Here is a 27,161-nt window from a genome sequence, read left to right as displayed (position 1 = left end):
AAATATAATGTATTATATTTGAAACAACTTTTTTTCAAGAAAATATCAATTTAAAGAAATAAAATTAACATTCAGAGTTTCAGTGCAATATTTTAAATATAACTTTGTGATGCAAAGTGGAGCAAAATTTATCATATAAAAAATATTTAATTTTTAATATCTAGACAAAGTTGTAAAATATTGAAATTATTTCTCAAAAGTATTTCTCAAATTTTCAAAAATATGTCCTATGTACAATTCATTATATTTTATATATACAAAATTTCATTAAAATTAGAAAATTATCTGATGAATTTTCTTGAAATATATTAAATATATAATCAATTTGAATTATTGAAATAAATCTAATGAAAGATAAATTCATGTAAATTATTTTCAAAGTTTTGAATATTGAATATAGATAAAAATAATTTCTATATTTTATATTTAGAATAAATATAAAACAATAAAATTTTTTTGCAGTAAACATATATGGCGAATGAAGTTTATATAAGGAAAATATTTTCAATAAAAACTTCAAAATAAGTATTTTAATAATATAAATAAAAAGAGAGAAAAAAAAATAAGGAAGGAATTTGCATTTAAAATATGAAATCAATAATTTCAGAAATTATTGAAATTTGTTTTATTTTTATAAAGAAAAGATATATATATATAATTTAATATACGCAAAAAGTAATGTAATTTACATGAAATTTACATAAAAGCAATCTCTCTCTCTTTGCTAGGTCTTGAGAAAAAAAAATATAATATTAGTAATTACTAGTCCTGTCATTAATCTAATGACGACTGTTTTTTATGCTAAAAAAAACTAATTTTTGCGTCATTGTCTTATCGATTTATTTCCACTCATGTTTCATCGTAGACGTTTTTTTACTTCTTCATGTTGTTTATTATCTTCTTTTATTTTTGTTTATGACAAAATAATTTGGTTTTTGCATTCATTGCATGTATTTAAAAAAAATGAAAAAAAGTGAATTTTTATATTATATGTTTGAATTTTATAAATTCAAAATAAAAAATTATATAGGTATGACAATGATTCTCTAGAAAAGTTTATTTCATTTTATATTCTCGTTGATGAATAACATATTTTAAATGTTGGTTAAAAATATGTTTTATTAATGAACAAAGCTATTTTTTATTCTTCTATTATACGTTTTTGTCATTTTTCTTCAATATTTCTTTCTTATTATTTTCTTTTTTTTACGGTTGATTTTATCTTTTATGTTTACATCTTTTTTAAAAAATGTCTCATTTATAAAATTAAAATATTGAACTTAATTTATTTTATTTTGTAATAAATTTATTATTTTAATTTTTATTTACATAAATTTGTAATATATTTAATATTCTTGCAAATTCGAAATGAAAATTTTTTTAACTTATATTGGACATTAAAATAATGTCTTTAATATTTTTGTAATATAATTATATAAGCAAAAAAGAAAAATAGATATTATTAAAATTAAATTAATATAAATAGCAATTAATAATTAATTTTAAATAAATTACTTGTAAATAAATATAGTATATATAAAATATTAAAATAAATATTAAAATAAATTAAATTATAATATAAATAAAATAATTTGATCATTTGTAATATCTTGCTTGTTTTTATTAATATTATTAATAAATATTGAAAAATATTATAAGATAATATGAAATTGATAAAAATTAAATTAATAATATAAAAGAATGCATAAGTTGATGTTAATAATTTATTTATAAATAAATTATAATATATAATAATAAAATTATATATAATAATAAAAATATATAATATTATATATAAATATATATATATATATAATAAATCACAAATTTTTAACCATTAAAAAATTTATAACCATTATATTTGAAAACATATATCTATTTCTTATCTCAAAAAAACTTATAAATAAATATATATATATCGTCACATTTTTAATGATATCACTATTATAATATAATAATATATTATAATATAATAATGATTATATATTTATAATAATAATGATATAATGATATCATCATGTTTAATTAATGCATTGTATAATTTCCTTTTTATTTATTTTTTTTATTATTTTTGTTAGAAAAAGATAAATAAAAAAAATTGATTAGTTCTATATAATTAAGTTAAATAAATCTTTGATTCACTAGATAAGAAGTCATAGTATAATTTTGGTTTTTATAAATAAAATAGAATTATATAATTTTTAATCCATATTTTTATCATAATTCTTATTTCTTATATATAGAAAATAATTTCTTATATATAGAAAATAAATCTGTTGATTAATTCCTTTCTCATCATTATTAATGAATTCTAAAATTTTTGTATTCATATAATAAGTTTTAATTTTCAAATTATTCGCAAGAAAATTTTTATATTATTTTACACCTGTCTATATGTGTGCATCAATCATGCAATCTGCATTTAAGGAAGATTTTGATCATATATAATAATCCATATAAAATAATTAACCATATATAATAATCCACATATAATGCTTGTTGAAATCTACTTCCTTATGGATTTGAATTTTTTAAAAAATTCTTTTGTATATATAATGTCATATTAATCCCACGAATAACGAATAACGATACAACTATATCGGAGAGGAAACTATAAAGAGATTCTGTATGAAAAAATAAATCAAAAATATATAGAATAATATATTTTCATTTAAAATTTCATTTTTGAATAAATTAAATTTGAAAATATTTCTAATGAGTGAAATTAACTAATTCCTGAGTGAATTATATCAATAAGTATTTATTTCATGTGAAAATAAGCAAATATGTCAAATTTAAATTAAAAATTAAATTATTAAATAATGAAAAGTAATGAAGTAATAAAAAAATAATGAAAAACAAATTTTCATTATAGAGGGTCAATATATATTAATATATGTACTTTTGAAAATTTTAATTTTATATTTGAAAATATTAATAATTAAATAATTTCATTTATAAAAATATATTCTATGTACCTTATATTAAATATATTTTAGCATATACTTTAACTCATTTGCAAGAAATATTTTTTCTTCGAGACATTAAAAAATTTTTGTTTTTTAAATCAATTATTTTTTTAATACTATTATGCAAATATGTTTTCCTACTATATAAATTTTATAGATACAATAAGTAATACTTTTATATCGTTAAATATCTTTGTTGTAATATGGAATGGAAAATAATTAATTTTAAAATGAAAACGAACGATATGTAATATAAAAAAATGAATAATTTTATAAAATTTAATATTATTATATTATATTATATAATTTCTTTCTCTAATAATTATTCTCAATAAAAATTTATTAGTTTAAAAAATATTTTAACTTGAATCTTAAAATTATCATTAACAAAATTTAAATTAAAATATTTTTTAAATTAATAATTTTATTGTTAATTTTTTAACGTGTTCAGATATATTCGATATGCGGAAATGATTACTTTTGGTCTAAAGATGAGTATATTCGTCAAATAGAAAAATATATATCGAAATTGAAATTTTTAAAAAGTAAAAAATATTTTTTTACTTTTATTAGAATTAAAGAATCGAATGAATGATAATTCTTTGTAATAAAATTGAAGTGATTTTTAGTAATAATGATGAGTATAATTATAACATATTTAGAAAAAAGTTAAAAAAATATTATACGAAAATATTTATCCTCTTTATATTATATGCCTAAATTTTTTATTTATTATATAAAAAGGATAATAACATAAATAAAATGAATAGTATGAATTTCTTATTTGAATGAAAAAACTATTAAGAGATATACAAGAGATATTTAGATGAAAATTCGATAAATATTTTGATAATTGATAGATACAACTTCTAACTGTATATGTCTTATCGAAAAACATTTTTATATCCAAATTTTACATCCATCAGTACATCATTAAAAATTAATGACAAAGATGTTCCAATTATTTTAAACTGGAATTCGAAAAAGAGGATATTAATGAATATCCCTATATATGAGGTATTATGCTTTTCTTTTTTTTTTTTTTATTTTTTATTTCTCGTATACATGAATTTTTGAACAATGAAATGATTTGTTTTTTAAAATAATTCGTAATAATTCGTAATATTTGTCATAATTAATTCAAGTATAATTCAAATATATTATTTATTCAATTCTTTGATGAATATCATCTTTTGATTTTACACAAGATTTCACATAAGAAATTAAAGATACACAAAAATAATTTTCAAAACAAAACTTCACTGTTAAAAAATTAAAAGTAAGATTAAAGAAATTTTTTTTATAGAATATAATGCTATATTGCGCCAAAATCAATGCGCTAAAAATTATACGATTTAAATTAAAAAAAAAAAAGATTCATTTTCATATGATATATATATTAATATTTGTATTTAAAAGAATGATTAAGATAAATTAAGATTTCTCAATGTCATCTCACTTTAATTTTTATCTTAATAAGATCTCTATTTTTTTTCATCATAAAAATTAAATGAGATATTCAAGGTTTATCTAACAAGTTTTATAATTTTATTCATTTTTTATGTCTCATGCTTCAAGGATAAAACAGATTGATTAAATATACAATAATACACACTTTAACCGACGCAATTTTGGCACACTTACAATTAGCTGACACGGAATCATCCCCACCAATTACTGAAATTGCCTCCACGAAGCGATTATCCGTTTTTCTTCTGTTTCTTTCCTATCCAATGGTTGTCACTCTCAATTTAATTGACGAGTTCCGATTCCTGGAACTTAGCTACCTCCACAGATAACTGACCTCATCTGATCAGTTAAACGGACCAAGTTAATATAATTGTACATTTGGTTTATGTAGTTAAAATAGTCATGATTTGCGTTATTATTGTCTTTAATATGTCCAATAATAAAGTGCAATATTATAGAAATCTTGAAAATAAATATTTGAAAAAAATTATTTAACGATGATAATAAATTCAAAGAAAATTTAACGATGAATAGCCAAGATATCGTCATATCTTTGTTTATTTTATGCAAAAATATACATACATATAAATGAACGACAAGATATATTTTACAAGGAAATTCAGTTAATTTAAAATTCTAATTTGAATGAAAGTTTGTATTTATATATAGTGCATGATGGATTCAATACATTGAGTAATTTTTTTTGATGATAGGAAATATCCTCAAGGGAATGAAATCCAAGTATCCAAAGTTTTGGCATTTTTTTATGTTTTAAATATAATTTTGGAAATTTTTAATAACATATTAAATTTAGATAGAATATTAAATTTTAAATATTGTGTAATTTAAAATTTTATTCTATTTTGCACCTTTTATTCTATCTTAAATGCTGGAACTATGTTTAAAAAATGAAAAGAAACAATTTTGATAATTCTGAAAATTGATTTCATGTTTCTAAATTTGATATTTCGGTAAAAAAGAATACTACGTATATTTATTATGCTCTATATATTATTTTATTAAAGAAAAATTTTTATTTTTTAATTTTTTAAATAATTTTTTATTTTTAATGAAATTTTATATATATATAATATAAAAAATTACTTCTCGATTTAAATAATAAAACTATGAAAATTTTAGTGAAATTTAAAAAAAAATTTTTGGAAAAATCTAATACACTTACATTCCAAAATAAGTTAATTAACAATAAAGTACTCTAAAATGTTATTTTTCTTGTGAAATTCTCATTCATTCGTCGATAATTCAGTTAGTTGTTAGAACCAAGATCCATACAAATATGCTAAATAATATTCGATAACCGGTATTTTGGGTCATATGAACTCGTTCCAGAAGTGAGAAATATTAAACTAACAGAGGTCAACGGCCATTGCACGTGTTACGATCTTCGGTAGCCGCGATCTTCGTTATTGACACGTTTCTATAATCTTTACCGGAAATGATATCTTTTAGACAGTGGAAATTTCGAAATCCTTTGAAATATAAAAGAATTTCGAATTTTCAAATTTTTTAACTATTTTTGTGATGAAACGTATCATTACGATTAAATTATCGAAAAAGATATTTTTTAGAATAATGGAAATCTCTTAATCCTTCGAAATGTAAAAAATTTTCGAATTTAAAAACTTTTTGCTAGTTTTAAAATCTAGCTAATCAAAATTTAGAGGATTAAAAATTAAAAAATAAAAAATTTAAGATAAAAAAATAATTTCTATCAATAATTTGTGAGAATATCGTGATAATTTATACATGAACTTATTTTTATTCAACTAATAATAATTGATAATTTAATTTATTTAGACTTCTTTATATGTAGATTCATTTTAATTGATACGATTTCACAATTTAATCTTTTATTAGGATACTTATATATTTGCGCCTAGATATCTATTTTTGTGCTTTTATTATTAAAATAATTTAAAAAACAAATTTTATATATATATAAAATTTTAAAAAATTTTAAAAATTTTTTTTCTTTGAATCTTACATGTTATAATATAATATAATAATTAAAATTAATAATTAAGGAAAGTAATTTTCTTATTTATAGGATTAAAAATAGAATTATTTATAAGATTATTTGGAAAATTTCAATGTAAAAAAAAAATAAATACAAATACAGAAATACAGACAAGCAATATTTAAAAAATAGAAAATAAATATTTAACTTTTTGGAAGTGTAAAAAAATGACTATATATCTATGGTTAAATTATAAACACAAATTTAAAAAATTCTAAGAATTAAAATTTGTTAATATTTTACTTCTTGACAAAATAAATAACTACTTCTTAGGATAAAAAATAAAAAAAATTAATAAAAAAAAATAATATTTTGAATTTCAAAAGTTTTGAAATTTCAAATTTTAATTTAATGTTAATCTATCTCTAATATTTTTTATTCTTATTTTTATTCTTAGATCAATCACTCAAATATGAATATATTATATTGAAGTTCTCGGAATTGATCATATATGCTGATATATACAATAAATTAAAAAAAAATATTCGTACAATTATTTTTTTCGCAATAATTTTGTAAAATTAAATAATATAATATTTTACGAATAAAAATTATTTCGATGAAATTTAAAATTTATAGAGATAATATACAAATTATAAATTTTAATAATTTCTTAATAATGTAATAAAGATATAATGTAAAATAAAAAATTTGAGAACCAAAAAAATTAAAAAGTTTTCGTGATTGTAATTTTAATTTTATTTAATGTTAAACAATCTATAAAAAATTTATTTATAATTTAATTTATTTTAATTTTAATAAAATTTTAATTTTAATAAAAATTTGAACATTAATTAATGGTATTAAGAGAAAACATCAGAGACTTCTTAAATACAAAACATTTTTCGTTCTACTGAAATATATTAAACATCAAATCAAGATTATTAAATTTTTTTTCGAAAAATTCAATTCAGACATATGAAAATAAAAATTTTAAATGCTTACAAATTAGATTGATTATTATATATTTTTTTTCGAAATTACAAATTAAAAGTTTAAAAATTGACATACGATATATTAAGTAGCATTGTATATAATAAAACGTAATATAAAAACTTAAATATAAGATTTTTAATAATTTTAAAAATATTGGAATTTGTATATTTTATTTTTAATAATATTATATAATAATAATAATTTTAAATAAGATTTGTGTATAAAAATATTTTAATTTTTAATATTTCATCTCAAACTATTTCAAATTTTTTTCAATTCTGTCTTCATAGAAGAATTCAAGAGAACTTGATGTATTGTATATTATGAGATCTTCTTTGCCAAGTCTCGATCGAATACAGCGCAAAACCATTGCGGTGTAAGTTGCATACGAAACGGTTGATCACCGTCTCTTTTGAATTTCGACATTGGCTGACAGCGCAAGATACAAAGTTCGCACACATTCGAAGCAATCGATTGCTCGCATTCTTTGCGCGCAACAATTCAATCGAGACCGTGTATTCGTACGATTGCTGTTTTCAAAATAAAATGAATCGAAAAAAAAAAATTGAAGACTGATTTAGATTATTTGAATTCAAAATTTGATACTTGAACGAAATTTATTTCAAATAATAATTTAAAAATAATTATTTCAAATAATATTTATTATTTGATAAATAATATGTTTCAATTGAGGTTATATTTCTTCGATCAATTAAAGGAATTTGAGGTAAGGCACATAGTTGAAAATAATAAATTACAGATTATTTGAGAAAATAATAAATTTATTTCTTGATGGAAAATTCAAAATAACTTTTAGAATACATTGAGTAAAAAATATAGTAATAATAATAATGTAGTATAATAATGTAGTATAATAATTAAACAATATAAATATAATATAGATAAATATAATGTATTATATTAAGAAATTAATTAAAAGTGAATAACAAATAATTTATTTCGTAAAATATTAAATAAATTATTTAATTGCAAATATTTTTATTTTTCATATATAAATAAAAATAATTCATAATTTAAGATAAAATAAAAATAGTCAAATAATTTTAAGAAATAATTTTAAAATTCTTTAAATTCCTGGATTTGATGTGAAATTATATAACTTGGAAACTATTTCATCAATATGAAGCTATTATTTATTTTGCTTGAAATATCCTTTCAAGTTTCTACGTTTGTTTTTAGTCATCAATTTACTTGGTTTCAAATCACTTGTATTTGACTTTTTGTGACTTGAGTAACTTTGTCAATTTGAATCTGTTATGTCACTTAATGTGAAATCTCGTGTGAAGTTTTAAACAAAATGAATGAAGTAAAATTATATGAAATTTTAACTTCTTAACTTAAAACGATAAGTTCTAAACAAATAATACGTTTTGAATTTGTATTGAGAATTTTAAACAAATTGGTAAATGCGTACTATTGAAAATAAATAATAAAAATGGATTAGGATTAATGAAAAAAATTTTATAATTTTTAAAAATTATATGACATATAATGAGATGATAACATGACATAAAAAAAAATGATTTAATAATACATTCATTGAATTAATTTTTTTTATTATAGATATTTTAATCATAAAAATTTAATATAATCAAATATCACTGTTTTCGATTTTAGATTAGATTAGATTCTAATCTATCTAATTCTTCAAATTAAATTATTTGAATTCAAATAATTTTTCTTTGTTTAGATTAATCAAATTACTTGAAAGTTTAGTTTGTTTTATTTCATTATATTTTCATGCAATGTTAACTCGATTATTTTTCGTTAATATTCAATTATAAATTTTTAAAAATTTGATTATATTAAATTATATAATAAGTTTATTTGTATTAATGATTAAAAAAATTTTGATTAACTTTGATTTGATTACTTTTTCCGCTTGATTGTATAATCAATAGTGAAAAATAGTTGATTTCATCTGATTTTTATTTATTATTTATATTTATTATATATATATTTTGAAAAATTTTTTCAATCGAAAATCATTCAAAAGCATTGGAGAAATAAATATATATTTATTCTTTTTTTATATAAAAAAAGAGAAATTTTAATAAAGAAATATTTAAATTTCTCATAAGATAAAAAATCATAAAATAAAATAGTATCGAAGATCATGTAAATTCTATATAAAATTATTATTATTTAATTTTATATAAAAAACAAGAATGAATTTATTGTGTAATCTAATAAATTAATTATAAATTATAGTTAATTATAAAAATTTCTAATAATAAATTTCTAAAAATTTCAAAATTTTTTTATTGCTTCATTTCTTCATTCATTAAAAGCTAATAATTGCTTTTCAATATCATACAATTGACAGCTTGGTCGAAGTTTATATACCGTGCTAATTCGCACAGTTAAACTCCAATTTCACTTCAAGCTTGAAAGAACATTTCAAAGTGAGATAAATAGTTCATAGTGGTCAAGTGGTTTTAAGCTGTTTGAATTCTAGCTACTTGAAGCAAATTACTTGACTAATTTGAATTGCCGAGAACGGAATAGAAATTGGAAAAAAAATCAAGTTAAATGAAATAAGTAGCTCAAATTTTTCAAATTGCCTCATTGAATACTATTATATTATTGAATACTATTATATTATATTATATTATATAATTGAATATTACTAATTTGACTAATCTTAGTGAGGCTTTAAGTTATCTGAATTTATAAGTAACTTAATTTGAAGTAATAGATATCTAAAATGATGTGGTGAAAATAGAAGATAGTGATTATTAAAATATTTTTAGTAACAAGAAAAATTTTGAATCTATTGTAAAATATCATATATTTTCATCTCATGTCATTATATTTTCTATATTCTATATTTTGATTGCAATATATATTTCCTTCATTACTTATTGAAATAATTATATTTCTAATAAAATGCTACAAATTTTCAAATTCTTTTTTTTGCCTTAATTGTAATTCATTTTTATTTTAAATATATATTTGATATGTTTTGTGCATATATATCTTTTCAGACAATATTACATTAAATAAAATAAGTTGAAAATGGTTTATTTGGAAAATAAATCAATTAAGAACAAATATTTTATTTTTTTTATTTAAAATTTTTTATAATAGATAAATTTTAGAATACTTTGTTGATAATTATTCGTTATATTTTATTATTTATATATTTTCATTTCAAACAATTTTATTAATATAACTTCTTTTTCCGAATGGCAGTTCTATAGTAGTGAAAATAGAAATCTTGTTTACAAGCGATCAGAAACTTAGTGAATGACCTAATGCAATTTACTTTTCAATAGTTCGCATTTGTCAGATTGCTTGAAATTCATACCCAGCACAAATTCTTATACCGTTCAAAATGTATCACTTCAAATTAAGAAAATTTGGAAGAATTTCAATTTCATATGAAAATGGAAAGAATATTTTAAATAAAAATAAATAACAATATTGATTTCAAGATATACGAATGTATGAATATATATGATTTAAAAGTAAAACTAATTAATGATAGAATAAAAATTAAGTGAATATTTTAACTTAATAATATTATTCTTAGTTAAAGTGTTTTATCTAATTTCGAAATCTACATAAAAACAGAAATTTTTGTCATTTTTTTCGTAATGTTCTTGTCAAATGAAAATAAATTATATTGATAAATCTCTACAAAGCATATAAGGTTTCTAACCTTATTTCTAACCTATTCAAAATTTAAATGATGGATAATAAAACTTAAAATAGAAATTAAAATATTATATATCTATATATCTATAGATACCTTGAAAAATAGAGAATACTTGATAAAACATTTTAATGAAGACAAAATAAAAATAACAAGAAGTTTGAAGTTCATTAAAGTAACTTGAGTAAATTTTTGAACAAGGTTTAACCAAAGTTGTCACATGTAGTTGTCATATGTTGATCGTAACACAACCTGTTCTCTCGAAAGTTCGACTCACGAGGTCACAATGTTACATACTGTCTTCAAGGATTCTGTAAGGTCGAATGCGTGACGTTTGTGACTCGGTAAATCGTGCTTCGCATTTTGGATGTATGCTTATTCCTGTATTGCGTCTCTTTCTTTTTCGTTTTAATCAAGCTCGTGGTTTCCTTGGTCACGAAACGATGAAACGCCATGGTATGACGACTAACAACAAACAATTCACGAATCGATCGAGTCGAACTGGCCGGACTTCGCGTTTTAGGTTAGACACGCAATTCAAAGCTTTTGCTTTGTATAGAAGTCGAAAAAGTAGGACTATGCTCATTTCGAAGGTCGCAATGCGTGTCACTTACGTGTCTTTCTCGTTACGTGATTGAAAAATTAACCAAGGAAATCGACAACGAGTACGAATTGATATTTCGCGACGATTCTTTTTTTTCGATATTAAACTGATTCAACGCACTAACACGTCTCGCGCTATCGATTTAATTCCAATTGTTTCGCGATTCGAGTTCTCGAATCGATCGAATCCAAAACATTTCACTGCAATGACAGAATTTATGCAGTACATATTTTTCAATTCATCTATTCCTTTAGATTAATCATTGTCGAGCAATGAGCGGTAAGTATACATGACCGCCAAGTACAGTATTTATTCATTATAATATACTTGGAACCGATTGCATATATTGCATATGCTGCATATATATGTAGTTACCAGGGACATACAATTCTAACCTTATTTTATCTTGTCGGTAAACGATCGTATGACAGCTAGTGAAAAACGAAGAAAGATCTAGAGTCGAAATATTTAAATTTATGTTTTATTATTTTAGTCTGATATTACTCGTTTCATTGTATCCAAAATGAATTTTTCCAGTAGGGATGATTTCTAAACGTACATATATTCATAAAAAAAGCGCGACTATATATTGAATAAATATTATTCTTTATTTTAATAATATTTTTGTTCGAAAGCGTTGTATATGCGAAATCATTTGTAATTTGGAAAGTCATTTGTAAAGGGAATTCGACGAGTCTTCCGGCGCAACGGGAGGCATAGAGGACGTGATACAATGTGACGCGATTTGAATTTTTTCTTTCATTCTCTTCGAGTACACGGCGCAAGCATTTGCAATGCGAGACCTTTAAGTTCAATTTAGCATATTTATAGCTATTACTGTGCTCTTTAACATCAATGATTTTATTGAAAAAAATATTTTTTTTATTTCGTTTCTATATTTCAATGAAGATTATATATTTAATGTATAATTTAATATTTTTTCTATTGATAGAATTTTTTTCCAAGTAAAATACTAAAATAATTTCAAAGTAAAGTAATTTCAAAATAATTAATTAAAGAAAAGTTTGTGATCTAGTTAATGTGAATTTCAAAAGATAAAAAATTAGTTGCTGTGCTCTTTTATCGAATATTTATTTATTGAATAAAGTTGTTTTATGAAAGTTTTTTTGAAAAATAATTAATATTTTTTGAGATATAGTAATAATCATGAAAAACTTAATCGTTTATTGTATTTTATATATTCATTATACAAATATATTATTGAATATTTAATTAATTTTTAAACATTTTTAAACAAAAAATAAAACTATTTATTATATTTTATTATATATATTATTATATTTATTAAGTTTATTTGTAAATTAACTGTTTTCTAATAATTTAAATATTTTATAGATATAATATACATTTTTCATTTTATAAAAAATAAAAATATCTTTTTTAAATTTCGTTTATTGAACAATCTTTTCAACAAAATTTGCAGAAAAATGAATTTAAAAAATTATTTTCAAAATTAAAAAAAATCCTAGACTTTTATTTCGAATAAATAATAATAATAAAAAATTAATTATCTTCGATGTGTTAAAATTTTATTATGCAAAAAAATAAGTCAAGGATACATAATAGATCGGGGCATAATAATTGATCACAAATACGCTCTAAAAAATTCGGGCTGCATTCAGATTCTAAAAATATAATTAATTCAGGATTTTTATTATTAATTTTTTTCTCGTTTGTTTTCACATGTATTAAATATTGCAACAAAAAAGATCAAAGTTTAGATTAAAGTAATATAAATTTCGAATAAAGAATGATTATGAATATTGAATTAATTCCGTAGATGAAGCTCATTAGTGAGGGGAACATTTCAAATTGCTTCGAATTTTTAAAAGCAAAAAATTTGAATTATTTTGAAAATGATAATTCAATGTCTAAAATTTTTTTGAAAATTTTGATCATAAGTTCATGATTTCACCAAATTGTTCAAAAATCAATAATATTTTAAAGATTTTTTTTAAAGATTATCTGGAAAGCTATTATAAATAAAGTATTAACATAAATATATTTATTTATTTATCAGTCTATAATATATATAGAAAATGAAAAAAAAAAATGAAATAATATAATAGAAAAGAGTATGTGTGTACAATGATGAGAGCAAAATTTATAAAGAAATAAAATTATTAATAATAATAATAATAATGTAATAACAAAGTTATGTTAATATTATATGTAACATTATTTTATTTTTTTTCTACGTTTCCTGAGTATCAACATTCTTAATAATTATTAACATGTACTATATGAGATATATTATTTATAATAACGCAAACAAATATAATAAATATTGTTATCTTTCTTTTAGACTTTTTAAAAATATTTTATATTAATAATATTACTTTGCATAAATTGATAAACTTTTAAAATTAAAGTTTCTAGATTTCCAAGACTTTTAAAAAGTTTAGGCTCATGTTTTAAGTATTTATATGATTCAAATTTATCGCTACATACATACAGATTCGAAGCGGTGAGGTGTTTCAGATCCTATCATTACTCACCGGACAAAACTCGGAATGAAATCGCGTAATTCGAAACTCCAATGAACCTTGTCGGTACAAGGTTTTCGATCGTCACGTAATACCAACACAAACATATACAATCGGGTCTAGATCGTTGGAAACTAAATTGACCTTAATTTGCTGTTTTGATACCAGGGGCAGCAGTGGCCGTTGGAGCGTTAATGATCATCGCTGCCGCGATTTTGGCGGCCGTTTTTCCAAAATTGGTCGACGTTTTGATGAATAGAGAGATCGCTCTACGAGATGGTGGTCGTACATTCAACTGGTGGAGGAAACCACCGGTGACGCCTCGGCTCAACGTATACATTTACAATGTAACGAATGCCGATGAGTTTTTGAACGATGGTGAGAAACCAGCGCTTGTGGAACTCGGTCCGTACGTGTACTTGCAACAATGGGAAAAAGTGGAACTGAAATTTAACGATAACGACACGTTAACATATAAGATGAAAAAGGTCTACAATTTTGCACCGGTAAGTTTTATTTTTTCTTTTAATCCTTATTTGTTTCTTTCAATATATTGATGATTTATTGCATAAATGTTATATACAATACGATTATTTTTTTTATTATTTTCAAAAAATTTGAAAAAAATTATAGAATACTTATTAATATCATTTATAATATAATCGTTTGTTTAATCGAATATTTACAAGGGTAAGAAAAAGAAAAATAAAAAGAAAAATAAAAATTTAATTCAGAAATTAAATTTTACACCGAATAAGTAATTTACATTATTTATGAAGGATCAAAAATTTAATTATACAAATAGATTTAAAGACATACAATAGAAAAAATTAATTATTTTTGGAAAAAACTAGATAGTCTGAATTTTTAAAGAAAAATTAAGAAAACGAGTATTTTTTAATTGTTTACTTTTTTTTTTAGAAATCATTTCTCTTTATGAAATAATCTTTATGAAATAATCTTTATAAAGATTAATTTTTTAAAATAATCTTATAAAAATCACAATAAAAAAATGTCAGAATAATATTTAATGATTTTCAATATTAGATAAGATATGTTGTAATATAATATTTTTATGATATATATATATATATAAGTAATATTAATTTTTGTAATATAAAAATTTATAAAAATTAAAATATTTTAATTTTTATAATATATATATAAGTAATATATAAGTAAAATTATAAAATATCTCATTATTTTTTCCTTTTTAAATAAAATAATATCTATAATATTTATTTATAAATAAAATCTATTCAATTTCAATCATAAAGATTATGACATAATATATATATATATATATATATATATATATTTTTTTTTTTCTATTAGTATAATTATAGTATCTATAATATAATTATAATTATAAATAAAAATTGTAGTCTTTTTGAATTAGAATCTATTTGTAATATTTATGATATGATTATATATATAATGATTATATATATAACATATATTTATAATCATATATATAACATATATATAACATATTATTATAATAGATATTTTGTTATTTTTGTAAAGAAAATTGAATTTGCGATAAAAATTAAAGATATTTTTATATTTTACTTTCTTGTTTTTTTGAAAAAAAAAATTAACAATATTCTTAATATAAATTTTTAATATGAATTTTTAATATAAATTATCATAATAATTTTTATCATAAGAATTTTTTTTTCAATTTTTCATAACAACAATTGCAAAGAGAATTGTAATTCATATAAAATCTATACATTACAGAAAATAATTGTAATAATCAATATCATTTAAATCATAACAAAAAATAATTTAATAATTTTATACAACATTTGTAATCTGTATTAATGTTTAATTATTAATCAATAATCTGTAATCATTTAAATAATTATCATATATATGTATATGCACATTTATTATTGTCATAAAATCTAAATGTACAGAAAAAATTTAAAAAAATAATAATAGCTAAAATAGTCTCAATTAAAAATTTGTTAAAAAATCATAAAATTGCTTTGAATTACATTGTAAATTTTTGTTTGTAAAATATTTCACTGTAATTTTAGCAAAATATTGGTAAAAAATTCAGACAAAAATAAAATTATTTATATATAGAATGTTACATTCACTTTTGAAAAATAGAGGCTAAAACAAATATAAAAATATCGGTTGAGATTTACGTGTTAAATTATAAGCAGACTGTGAAAGTTTGTGCATTTGTGAAAATATAATTATAGATTACACAGATTACATGCATTATATATAAAAAGATATAAAATATCTAACAAAGTGCATATAATCCGAAATATGAAAAAAAATTAATTTCAGTTTTATTTTTACAATTTTCATAAAAAATTCAATTTGCATGAATACTCTATTGCTAGTTGTAAACATTTAAAATTTTCATTAAATGAATTTTTGTTACGCTATGTCTCATTTTATGCTAATCTCACTTTATCTGTGTTTATAATGTAAATTAAAATTGTTTATAGCTTAATAAATATTCTTCAGTCGACATTTTAATATTTTTATAATTTTTATATTTATTTTGACCTTTAGAATCGAGCTTTCAAAAATTTTACTATTACATTAATATCTTGTATAAATTTATATATAATTTAATATAATTTAATAATTTTTATATCTTAATGTTTCATTTATGTAATAATTGATTTCGAGAAATTTCATCATTCTGATTTCGGATTGATACTTAATTTTTATTTTTATAAAAATTTTCTTTTCTATTCAAGAATTCTTTTCTCTATTTAAAATATTTACATTAAGCAATTTTTGATCGAATATATATATATTTTTTTGCAATAAAAATTAATATTAAGATTAATATAACTTCTGACATCTCTCTTGTTATATTACCTCTTGAACTAGATTTATATGAGGTAATTTACAAGCCAAGTTGCTCAACTTTAGTTATTTATTTTACCCGATTGAAATTTACACGATTGGTTTTGAATGATTCGAGGTCAGTCGATTTGCATGATCGATCGAAAGTTGCTTAATGTAAATGTATGGCTTTAATGAACAAAGTTGCAGATCGGCAATATGAATTAAAACGGTGAATAATTTATAAATTGATTTAATATTAGCAATTTTCATTTCATCATAATGGAATAGAAGATACATGTCATAATATTCATACGTATTTTACAATATTCAGATTTAGAATTTTAAACTTTAAAAGATAAAAAAAAATTGTTTTCTACTTTTCAAACATGTGTTAATTTATCACGCAAAATATAGATATAAAACTTAGAAAATATAATTTCCTTACTACGCAGTGAAAATTGTTCGAAAGTAGAAAATTAAAATTACTATACTATATCAGAAAGCCTGATTGCACTATTTTATAAATATAATAAATATAATTATTGCACTTATTATTTTATCGCATTTGTGATTAATTGAAAAATATTGATATGTCGTTATTTATATGAATTATCTTGTCAACAGAGGCATGTTATTACATGTACTTTCTCATTTATAAATTTATCTCCATAAATTTCAACTTAAAATTCTAGTTTTTGAAGCATATGCCTTTAGAAACATCTCTCATTTCCTGTGACCTAGTAAAGCGAGCGAAATCGAGGAAGAAACTGTAACAATTCTCAGGATACTTAGTTCCCCTCTTAATTTCTGATTCTGTGACAGTTATTCAAGCATTACTATATCTACTAGATGTTAATACAAGGTGTTTCATCTGATTTTGATATCTTGATTTTCTCAGTATTATTATTCACAACGAAAAATAAAATTTATTAATAGTTCTTTTGTGAGTGAATATGTAAAGGTCATATAAAGGTCAACTTTCTTTTTGAAATAGAATTATATTGATTTTTCAATAAATCAATTGATATAGCTCGATATTTTCTATAAAAAAATATTGTTAAATTATATAAGTAGTTATTAATTATTCTCTATAAAAAAATTTATAGATATATGTATAAAATATATGTATAAAAATTATTAGTTTAGGAGACTTCAATTTGAATTTTGTAAAATTTATTTTATATTGAAAGATAAGGATACGCAAATGATCAATTTATATGAAGAATTAATAACATTAGAATATATATTTTTCAATATTTTTCAAATTTTATCTAATACATTTTATAATAAATAATAATACTGAAAAAACGAAGATGAAATAAGATATCCTAAGTACATACATATGTATATATATATATAAGAGATTTTTAAAAGATTAATTTTAGAGGCCAAAACAAATATGAAAATTGATATAGAAAAATGTCAGTCGAGGTAAACTTATGTCTGCTTTATCTAACATAAACTTAAATTGTTTTTAATTTAATAAATAACCCTTAATTGGCATTTTTATACCAACTTTTATCTTTGTTTTAATTTTTAAAATCGATTTTCCAAAAGAATTCCACGAATATATTAACATCCCGAAAAAAATCATTTATTTACTTGAGAAATAGAAAAGCAATTCTACTACTACATTTAACAATAAACTTTTAATGAAATGCAATAATATAAAATTAATGAAAAATATCAAATTTTTTTTTATGTAACATAATAATTTTTTCTATATAAATAAAAAACTTATGGTAACGTTAAATTGGTTTAGAAAGTGTAAAATACACAAAAAATAATTAGGATATTTTTTTTATTATCTATTGAAAAAGAATGAATTAAAATGTTGCTTGGAAAAAAATGTTTGACTTACGATAATTCTGAAAAAATTATTTTGCAATTAATATAAAATACTAAATAAAAGTATAATGTTAACATAATGAATGATAATTTATTTGAAATTTATACGTCTAATTGTTTTTATGAATCTTGATTTAATAAGTTTTGCATTTTGCTGATGTGATTTCATTTCACAATAATTGCTGTATATAATTGTGGAATAAAATCATTTTTGTTTTTATGTTTTTTCATCTGAATAAACTTTTTTCATAATTAATCTTTTTTCTCATGCTCATAAATTAATTGATTTTGCTTATAAATTGACTAATTAAAAAATTAATTATGTAAATAACGTTTCACTTTGATACTGCGGTAGTAATTCTTATTATCACATTAAAAATAAAAATCGTTTTGAATCCTCGAACTAATTTTCCATATTTGATATGAGAAAATTTTAAAATCTACGTATATACGTAGGATACATTTCATAAAAATGCAGAACATTTTCATCATAATCTATCATTTGGAGAATGGATTCTAGACATCAAAACAATGAAAAAAGTTCATACTTCACACAATATCCAATAAAGCTTAATTAACGAGTTATAAACATTTTAAGTTTATATTAGTGAGTATTAAGTTTATATAGAGTGAGATGACGAAAGAGCGAAAATGCTCAACTAGATGCATAATAATAAAGTATTGCAATGTCACTTGCGGAGTCTTTCGATGAAAGTAAATATATTTTATATATAAATGATTATTTCAAATGAATTTCAGTGTAACGTAATATAATGTATTTAACAAAACTTTTTATTTAACAAAAACTTATCTCGAATAGTTAAATTTTAGTAAATTCCAAAATATTAACACATCACTTTTAAATCCATAGGTAAATCATTTTATGCTACAAACATTTTATTTAAATCCATAGCTGAATTATTGTATGATACTTGTACAATCTGTCTATTTACTGAAATTTATAAAAATTCATAAGAAAACACACTTCTATAAGATTTTGAATTAAAAAAATTGAATGTGTTTTTTGAATAGACAATTGTTTTTATAACTAGTTATTTTCACATGTACAAAAAAGTCTAAAGTCTGAAATGATACTTGAATCAATTTGAATTTTAAATTATTAAACATGAGCCAATCAAATCATTGACAAATCATTATCTTTATTTCACTCTTGCACTCAATATTTCTTATTATTATGCAGAGGGAAATAATAATTGATCTGGATATCACTTATTAATAATATGAATCAATATTACACATTAATATCACGTATCCATAAAAAATGCATACAAGCAATCGCAATTGCTTTTTTATGTATGCTCGAATGAATATTACAAATTCACTAATTTCTTTTTTTACACTTTTATTTCTGATATACGTTACGCGAACGTTATGATCGAATCGAGAATCAGAACAAAGCAACATTATTTTAGCAACGGAAAAGATTGTTAACTTAGACTTTCGTATTTTTATATTTAATATACACAAACATAATATTCGATTTTGAATATTACTATCTCATTTTTTCTTTCTATCAAATCTCTTTTTCTAACGCTCTGATCAATTGTTAGCAACGTTATTTCATTTAAGTTTAGAGTTTGATGAAATAATACATATTTGAATACTTGTTTAAAATAAAATTTTAATCAAATAATTTTTATATGAAATTGAGTTGTACAATAATAAATAATAATCGAAATAATTATATTTTATATTATAAAATTTATATTATAAAATTATATTTATATTATAAAATTAAATTAATTTGAATAAAAAAAATATTTAATATGCAATAGTAAGGTAAAAAAGAGAAGCATAATGCTTATATGATTTTTTACTGAATATATAACGAGACATTAATGTGACATGATTAAAATATAGATATTGAATTTCGACTATTATTTTTTTCTGTTTAGTATCTCATATCGAAATAAAAAATATTGAATTCATATAAAACAGATATTATAAAATTTGTGTAAATAAGTATTTCATAGAAACAAGTTATTTGAACATTTATTAGGAAAAATTTAATAAAAATAAATAAAATTATCAAATTATTAGGTATTATTTTTATTAGGTATTTTATTTAATAATATAATATTTTATAGGACAAAAAAATATAATATCATTGTAATATTATTAATATTTATCATTATAATAAATAAAAGATTGTAATATTATTCTCTGAATAATAGAACTTATTACAGTGATGAAGGATTTTTCTGATATCTGTAATTTATATTTTTGTTAAACAGAAATTTTTCATATTTTTATATTTCATATTTTATCATATTTTATATTTCATTTTGTTCAAACTAAAATTTATATTTTTAAGAAAAAATATTCTTACTATTTATTTTGTTTGAATGTGAAGATATTTTTAAAAAAGTTCCACGGTTTATAAAATCTATGAAATAGTTTCGAAAACTGTTCCAAATCTTACTCAAAACATTAAAAACAATGCAATGAACAATTCTGAAATGTGTTATTACAGAATTCGTCATTTCAAAAGAAAGTGTTAATATCTAGTGAAGGAAGTGAAAATTAGCTTTGAACAACTCTTCTCCGACATATAATATATATTAGGTTGTGTAATAAGTCCGGTTGCGTCTATGATAAAAGGTTTTCTTGTCTGTTAGCATTACAAAAGAGTACTTTTGTTATGAAATTTTGCCACTTAACCACATCATTAATAGTAAAAAGTATTGCGCCCAATTGAATATGAAAGCATCATTCACGTGCAGAAAATAAAGTAATTTTCCACTACGTTGATGCATATAGTGCATACGGTATTTATATTACGACGAAAAAAATATCATTACAATTTGGTTATTATTAACTTTACCTTATCCACTTCCATCTTTATTCATCATATTTTGACGATTTTTTCGTTTGTTTTTCTATTATTATTTTGTAAAATTAAAATAAAAATCATTCAATGTATAATGAAAATATTAAAAAATCGAGAAGTAAATATGTATAATGTATTTGTAAAATATCTTTGGATTCGATCTTTGGATCGATTCTTGTCAAAGAAGAGAGAGTCAAAACAAAAGTTATAAAAAAATGGAAGTTTATTTATCAAATTATAAGAAATCCAAATTTATTGGACAAAATAGTTCTACTTTTGTTATGCTGTTCTATTTCTATCTCACTCATTTAAATTGCTTATAGCAACAGATTGCGGAAATTTATACATTTATTCAAAAAAATTTAAATATACTAAAATCTACAGAATGCATATGATATGCAAAAAGATATAGAATGTCCAATTCAAGGTACATATTGTGACATTTAAAAGATAAAACAAACATTTTTATTTCATTTTTTATTTTTGTAGTTATATTCATGCAAATTTAAATTTGCATAAAAATTTATAATTTACTTGTAACTTAATAAATAAGTCTTAATCCAATATTTTTATACACCAATTTTAATAGTTTTGTTTTTACTAGAATTAATCTTTCAAATGTGCACAAATATATTATAATCTTATGTGTATTTGAATTTTTTTACAAAAAAAAGCAGAATACAAAAATATAAAATAAAAAGAATTCTACAAAGAAATACGTAATTATTTATTCAAAGAATGGCAGAAATATAAATAAGTTGTGCAAAATGATTGTAATATGTCTAATGTAATATGTAATAATTAATATATAAAAATGTTTACATAAAATTATCATTTTATTATATTTTGAAAAAAATATGAAGGAAAATTTATTATATTACAAAATCTAATAGATGTAAATGTACTTTTTATGTAGCAAGAACTACAATTTTTTACATATAAAAATTTAGATTGCATAAAAACTTTGGATTTTCCTTCGTAAATATTTATTAACCATAATAAATATCTAAAAAGTTATGAAATTATTAAATGAATTCTATATTTATTTATTTTACATTGCATTAAAGAATGTGTATATAATGTCTATATTGGTTTATAAAAATGTATAGTATTTAATCCCAAACTTTTGATTTGAATGAAAGTTTGTGTATATTACATAATAGCTTACATATGAAGCAATTTTTTTGTCAACCAGAAATCTTTTTGAGAGAATGAAATCAATCTTTAATCAATTTTGAGCATTTTTTTTTAATTTTTGAATTTCATCTGCATTTATTTTATAGCAGGATGATAGATCATCTGAGAATTTTGCTCCATTTTGCATTATTAGAGTTGTTTAAAAAAGAAAAATAGTACTAAAATTTTGATTTTCTTAAAGTAATATTTAATGAGAAAAAAAAAATTATTGTACATAATTATTATGCTCTATATATTCATTAAAAGAATAAAAATTTCATTAAAAATAAGAAAAATAAAAAAAAATTAAAAAGTTAAAATTTCATTTATCTTTAATGAAACTCTGTATGTAGAGTTTAATTAGAAAATTATTATATTATATATGGAGTAATGAAAAATTTCTTTTGACTGAATACTATTTTAAGAAAATGAAATCAAAGTTTCAATTTTTTTGTTTTTTAAAGATAATCGTAATTTATATTATAATTTACATCATAACATATCTATAATGTAAAATAAAGAAAAATTTTAAATTAAATTATTCAAATTTTATTGTTTCTATCAATTTATTGTTAGAAAAAATAAAAATGTTGAAAATATATTAAAAATGTTGAAAAAAAAATGTTGAAAACTATTTACATATACGCTCTATATGTACTTGAATTTTCATTCAAAAATTTTTAAATCAAATGAATTTGAGTATGTGTAAGTTGAAGTCCAAATATTTTTATGAATATATCTTCATATATATTAATATGCTTATAATTTAATTAAATAATTATAATAATAAAAAATAATTTTTGGCTTATTAATATCTCCATCCGTTTTATGAATATTTTTAATCTGCATTTTAATGATTCTCTTTTTTTTCTATTTTATCTTATTAATTTACATCTCAATAATTTTTTATTTCACATTTTAGTTTGTGTGATGTTTCATGAATGTTTATGAACTTTTTTTTTGAATATTTAAATGATTTTGTAATATATCATATGAGATTTTAATTATTTAAATAATTTAAATCATCAAATTATTATTAGATGTTAATACATATTTATAATAAAATTAAATTATAAATATCATTTCATAATAATAAATTATATATCAATTATATATTAATTGTTAATTACAGATCATTAATATTTCGGGGTTATCTTAATAATTCTTTTTATTTTTTTTTTTATATATTTTAATGATATTTTCTCGATTATAAATTTACATGTTAACATATTTACAAATTTTTTTATATTTTATGCGCAAAGTATTCTAAGAAAATCCTTGGAATTTTCTATTATTCTAATTATTTAAAATTACTTTCATTTATTTTTAAAATATTCGAAATTCCAATATCATGCAGAATTGTTTTTTCAAAAATAAAAAAATTTTATAAAATTTTATATAATTTTATATAAAATGATTAAAAATTTTATTATTTTAATCATTTTATTTATACTTTATTCGATGCATAATTTTTTCATTATTTTGATCAATTTGTAACTTTTTTTTTATTTCATTTTTTCAATATAATATGTAATATATAATTCAAGATTATATAATATATAATATATAATCCAAGATAATAATATGGATAATAATTATGTACATCTATGTACCATAAATTTCTACTCTTTTTATTCTTTTATTTGAAAAAATAAATTCAAATCTTTGTAAACTTCATTTTTATTAATAAATAAATGAAAAAATGAAATAATTTAAAAACAATGTATCTCGATAAAAAAAACTTATGATAAATTTAATTTCATTGGAAAAAGATAACTGATAAAAATATTGAAAAAAATTCTATAATAAATAAATCAAATTTGATTTCACGAAATATTATATATATATATATATATGTAATACTATGTAATGTATATTATGTAATACTATGTAATGTAATACTATGATGTAGCTTTCAACAAAAATATTGAAAAGGAATATTTTTATTATATATGTAACAAGAATATTTTTCATTTATTTATTTTCTAAATCTAAATATGAGAAGCAATTTTTATGAATTGGAATTAATCAGAGAAAAATACTAGAAATTTTTATATTCTCAATGATCAACAAACAAAACCTTGGTCTATTTTGTCACATCTGTTTTCCATATGAATAGCTATGATCAGTCATTTTATCTTTTCTATGAGGCCATGGTTAAACTATAAAGCTTTTTCAAAAATCAATTTCTTTAAATCAATTAAAATAAAATTAATATCATCAATTAAATTTTATCAATGTAAATAACTGGATAATATTATGAAATAAAAAGTACACTATGTAACAATTAAATAGTTTTAGTAGAACATATTTTACAAAATTATATATATTACAATTTAATATGTTAAAATATTTACATAATAAAACTATTTAATAAAATATTTGAAGAAGAAGTGCTAACTTTTGCAATCTTTGCAATATATCGTTACATTTTTTATTTTACAATATATCTATACAATATATATATGCAATTTTTTGTTCTATACATTTCTATAAATAAAAACATTTTTTTCTATAAATAAAATTTGTTATAATTATTATGATAGTTTTTAAATTTATGTTATATGAATTATAGATATCACAAAAGCATGTTTTTAAATTTTCATTATATTCATAAACAAGCAAAAAAATTAAAAATAGTGATTTTAAATTTTTTCTTTATTTTAATTCTGATCAATAATAATTTAAACATTTTTTTTTATATATTATCTACTAATCCTTTTAATATTCCAAAAAATTCAAATTATTTGTCTAATTTTAAAAAAATTATTGTTTTATATCTGTTTTAAAGAATACATAAATAATTTTCCCCTATAATTATATAAAAAAAAGTGAGGTATTCTATATATCTAAAATTTGTATAAATTTCGAAATAAATATTTAAATATTTCATACAAATATACATTTACAATTTGAATATACAATAAAATCTTTATATTCGTTCGCCTATTCGTCAAATTCAATATTCATTACATTTTCTTGGATAAGAATATGTTTTAATATCATTCTGTCTTCTTCTCATAATTAAATTCGTATAATTAAATTATACGATATAATTAAATTCCTCTTTAAATTTTTATCTATCTACTAACCTGATTCGAAGTTGAGAATTACAACTATTTCCTTCTTCATTAATTCTTATAAAAGCAAAAAATTCCATATTCGTTTTTCAGGATTAATAACGAATATAGAAGTTCCACCGTATTATGTAACTCTGGAGAAAAATTATACGCAACTGTTTTACCTATTGAGCCAGAAGTATGCAAAAAACCATCGATGTTGTATATGGCGTGAAAAACAGGTAGAAACGAAGTTTTTTTTTTTCACCGACATTAGAAAACCGCGGAGAGAATGTAGAGACGTGGAAAATATGCACACCAGTTTTACGTCTGTTTCGAGGGATGGAGCGGGGTATAGGCAATAGTAGCACAGTGGTTTCTCGTTTCGCGGGAGAGTTAAGTCGGTTCGCGCAGTATGACGCAACGCATGGTGTGTTGGTTAGTAACGATCAACAGAACTCGAGAGTTGGGTAAGATCGTAATAGCGGAGCAATGTGGTTCCATGAATTAGAGGTAAACGTGTACGTGGCACGATTCTTCGAAAGGTGTAACGCGCGCACGCGTTGCCACCCGTGTTTCCCAGTATTGTTATTTTTGCGGACAACGATAACAATATGGGTCGGTGTGCGGGTGCGAACGATCGAACAATATCTTTACCGGTTGCATACTCGCATACCAACATGAGTTCCAATTTCTCTCCACCGTGTATCGAAAGAGGAGTCCGTTAACTTTCGATGGAAAAGAAAATATAAGTAGGGTTAGCATTGTAACGGTTAGCATTGTACTTCTTAACGTCACTTTCAGTGTTTTTTTTTTTTAAATATTAACATTTTTATTGATATTTTGTTTTTACTTCTAAGAAAAACTTTTTTCTATATTGAATTTTTTTCTGGATTTTCTTGGCCTTTTGGTTTTTCTTTTTCTTCAACAAAATTCCTAAATATATAAATAAAAAATTAATAAACTTATTCTAATTTGTTTGTTTATAAAGTAAACATTTATAATTATTAATTAATTATCTATATAAAATCAACATTTTAATACAAATACAACAATCAGTTCTATTCTAAATGAAATCTATAGAAAATTGGTAAATATTTATTGGTAAAAGATAAAGATAAGTGTGCTAATTTTAATTATTTATATTTTGTATACATTTGTTTTATAATATACATATTATGGGATTCAAAAAAATAATGAT

The 27,161-nt window shown here is 20.3% G+C and overlaps 1 protein-coding gene across 2 annotated transcripts in view; it reads left to right on the top strand.

The window, feature by feature from the left end:
- Nucleotides 1–27,161, top strand: part of LOC122717717 (scavenger receptor class B member 1) — a 48,003-nt gene that overhangs the window by 7,211 nt on the left and 13,631 nt on the right. For both annotated transcript variants that reach the window (XM_043942051.1, XM_043942052.1), the window contains exon 3: nt 14,372–14,709. In XM_043942051.1, coding sequence (XP_043797986.1) covers nt 14,372–14,709 — 338 coding nt within the window. The remainder of the gene's footprint in view (nt 1–14,371; nt 14,710–27,161) is intronic.

The sequence above is a fragment of the Apis laboriosa genome, unplaced genomic scaffold, assembly GCF_014066325.1.
Source record: "Apis laboriosa isolate Shangri-la unplaced genomic scaffold, ASM1406632v1 scaffold56_cov145, whole genome shotgun sequence".
NCBI classification, from domain to species: Eukaryota; Metazoa; Arthropoda; class Insecta; order Hymenoptera; family Apidae; genus Apis; species Apis laboriosa.
This window is presented reverse-complemented; position numbering and strand designations above follow the sequence as displayed.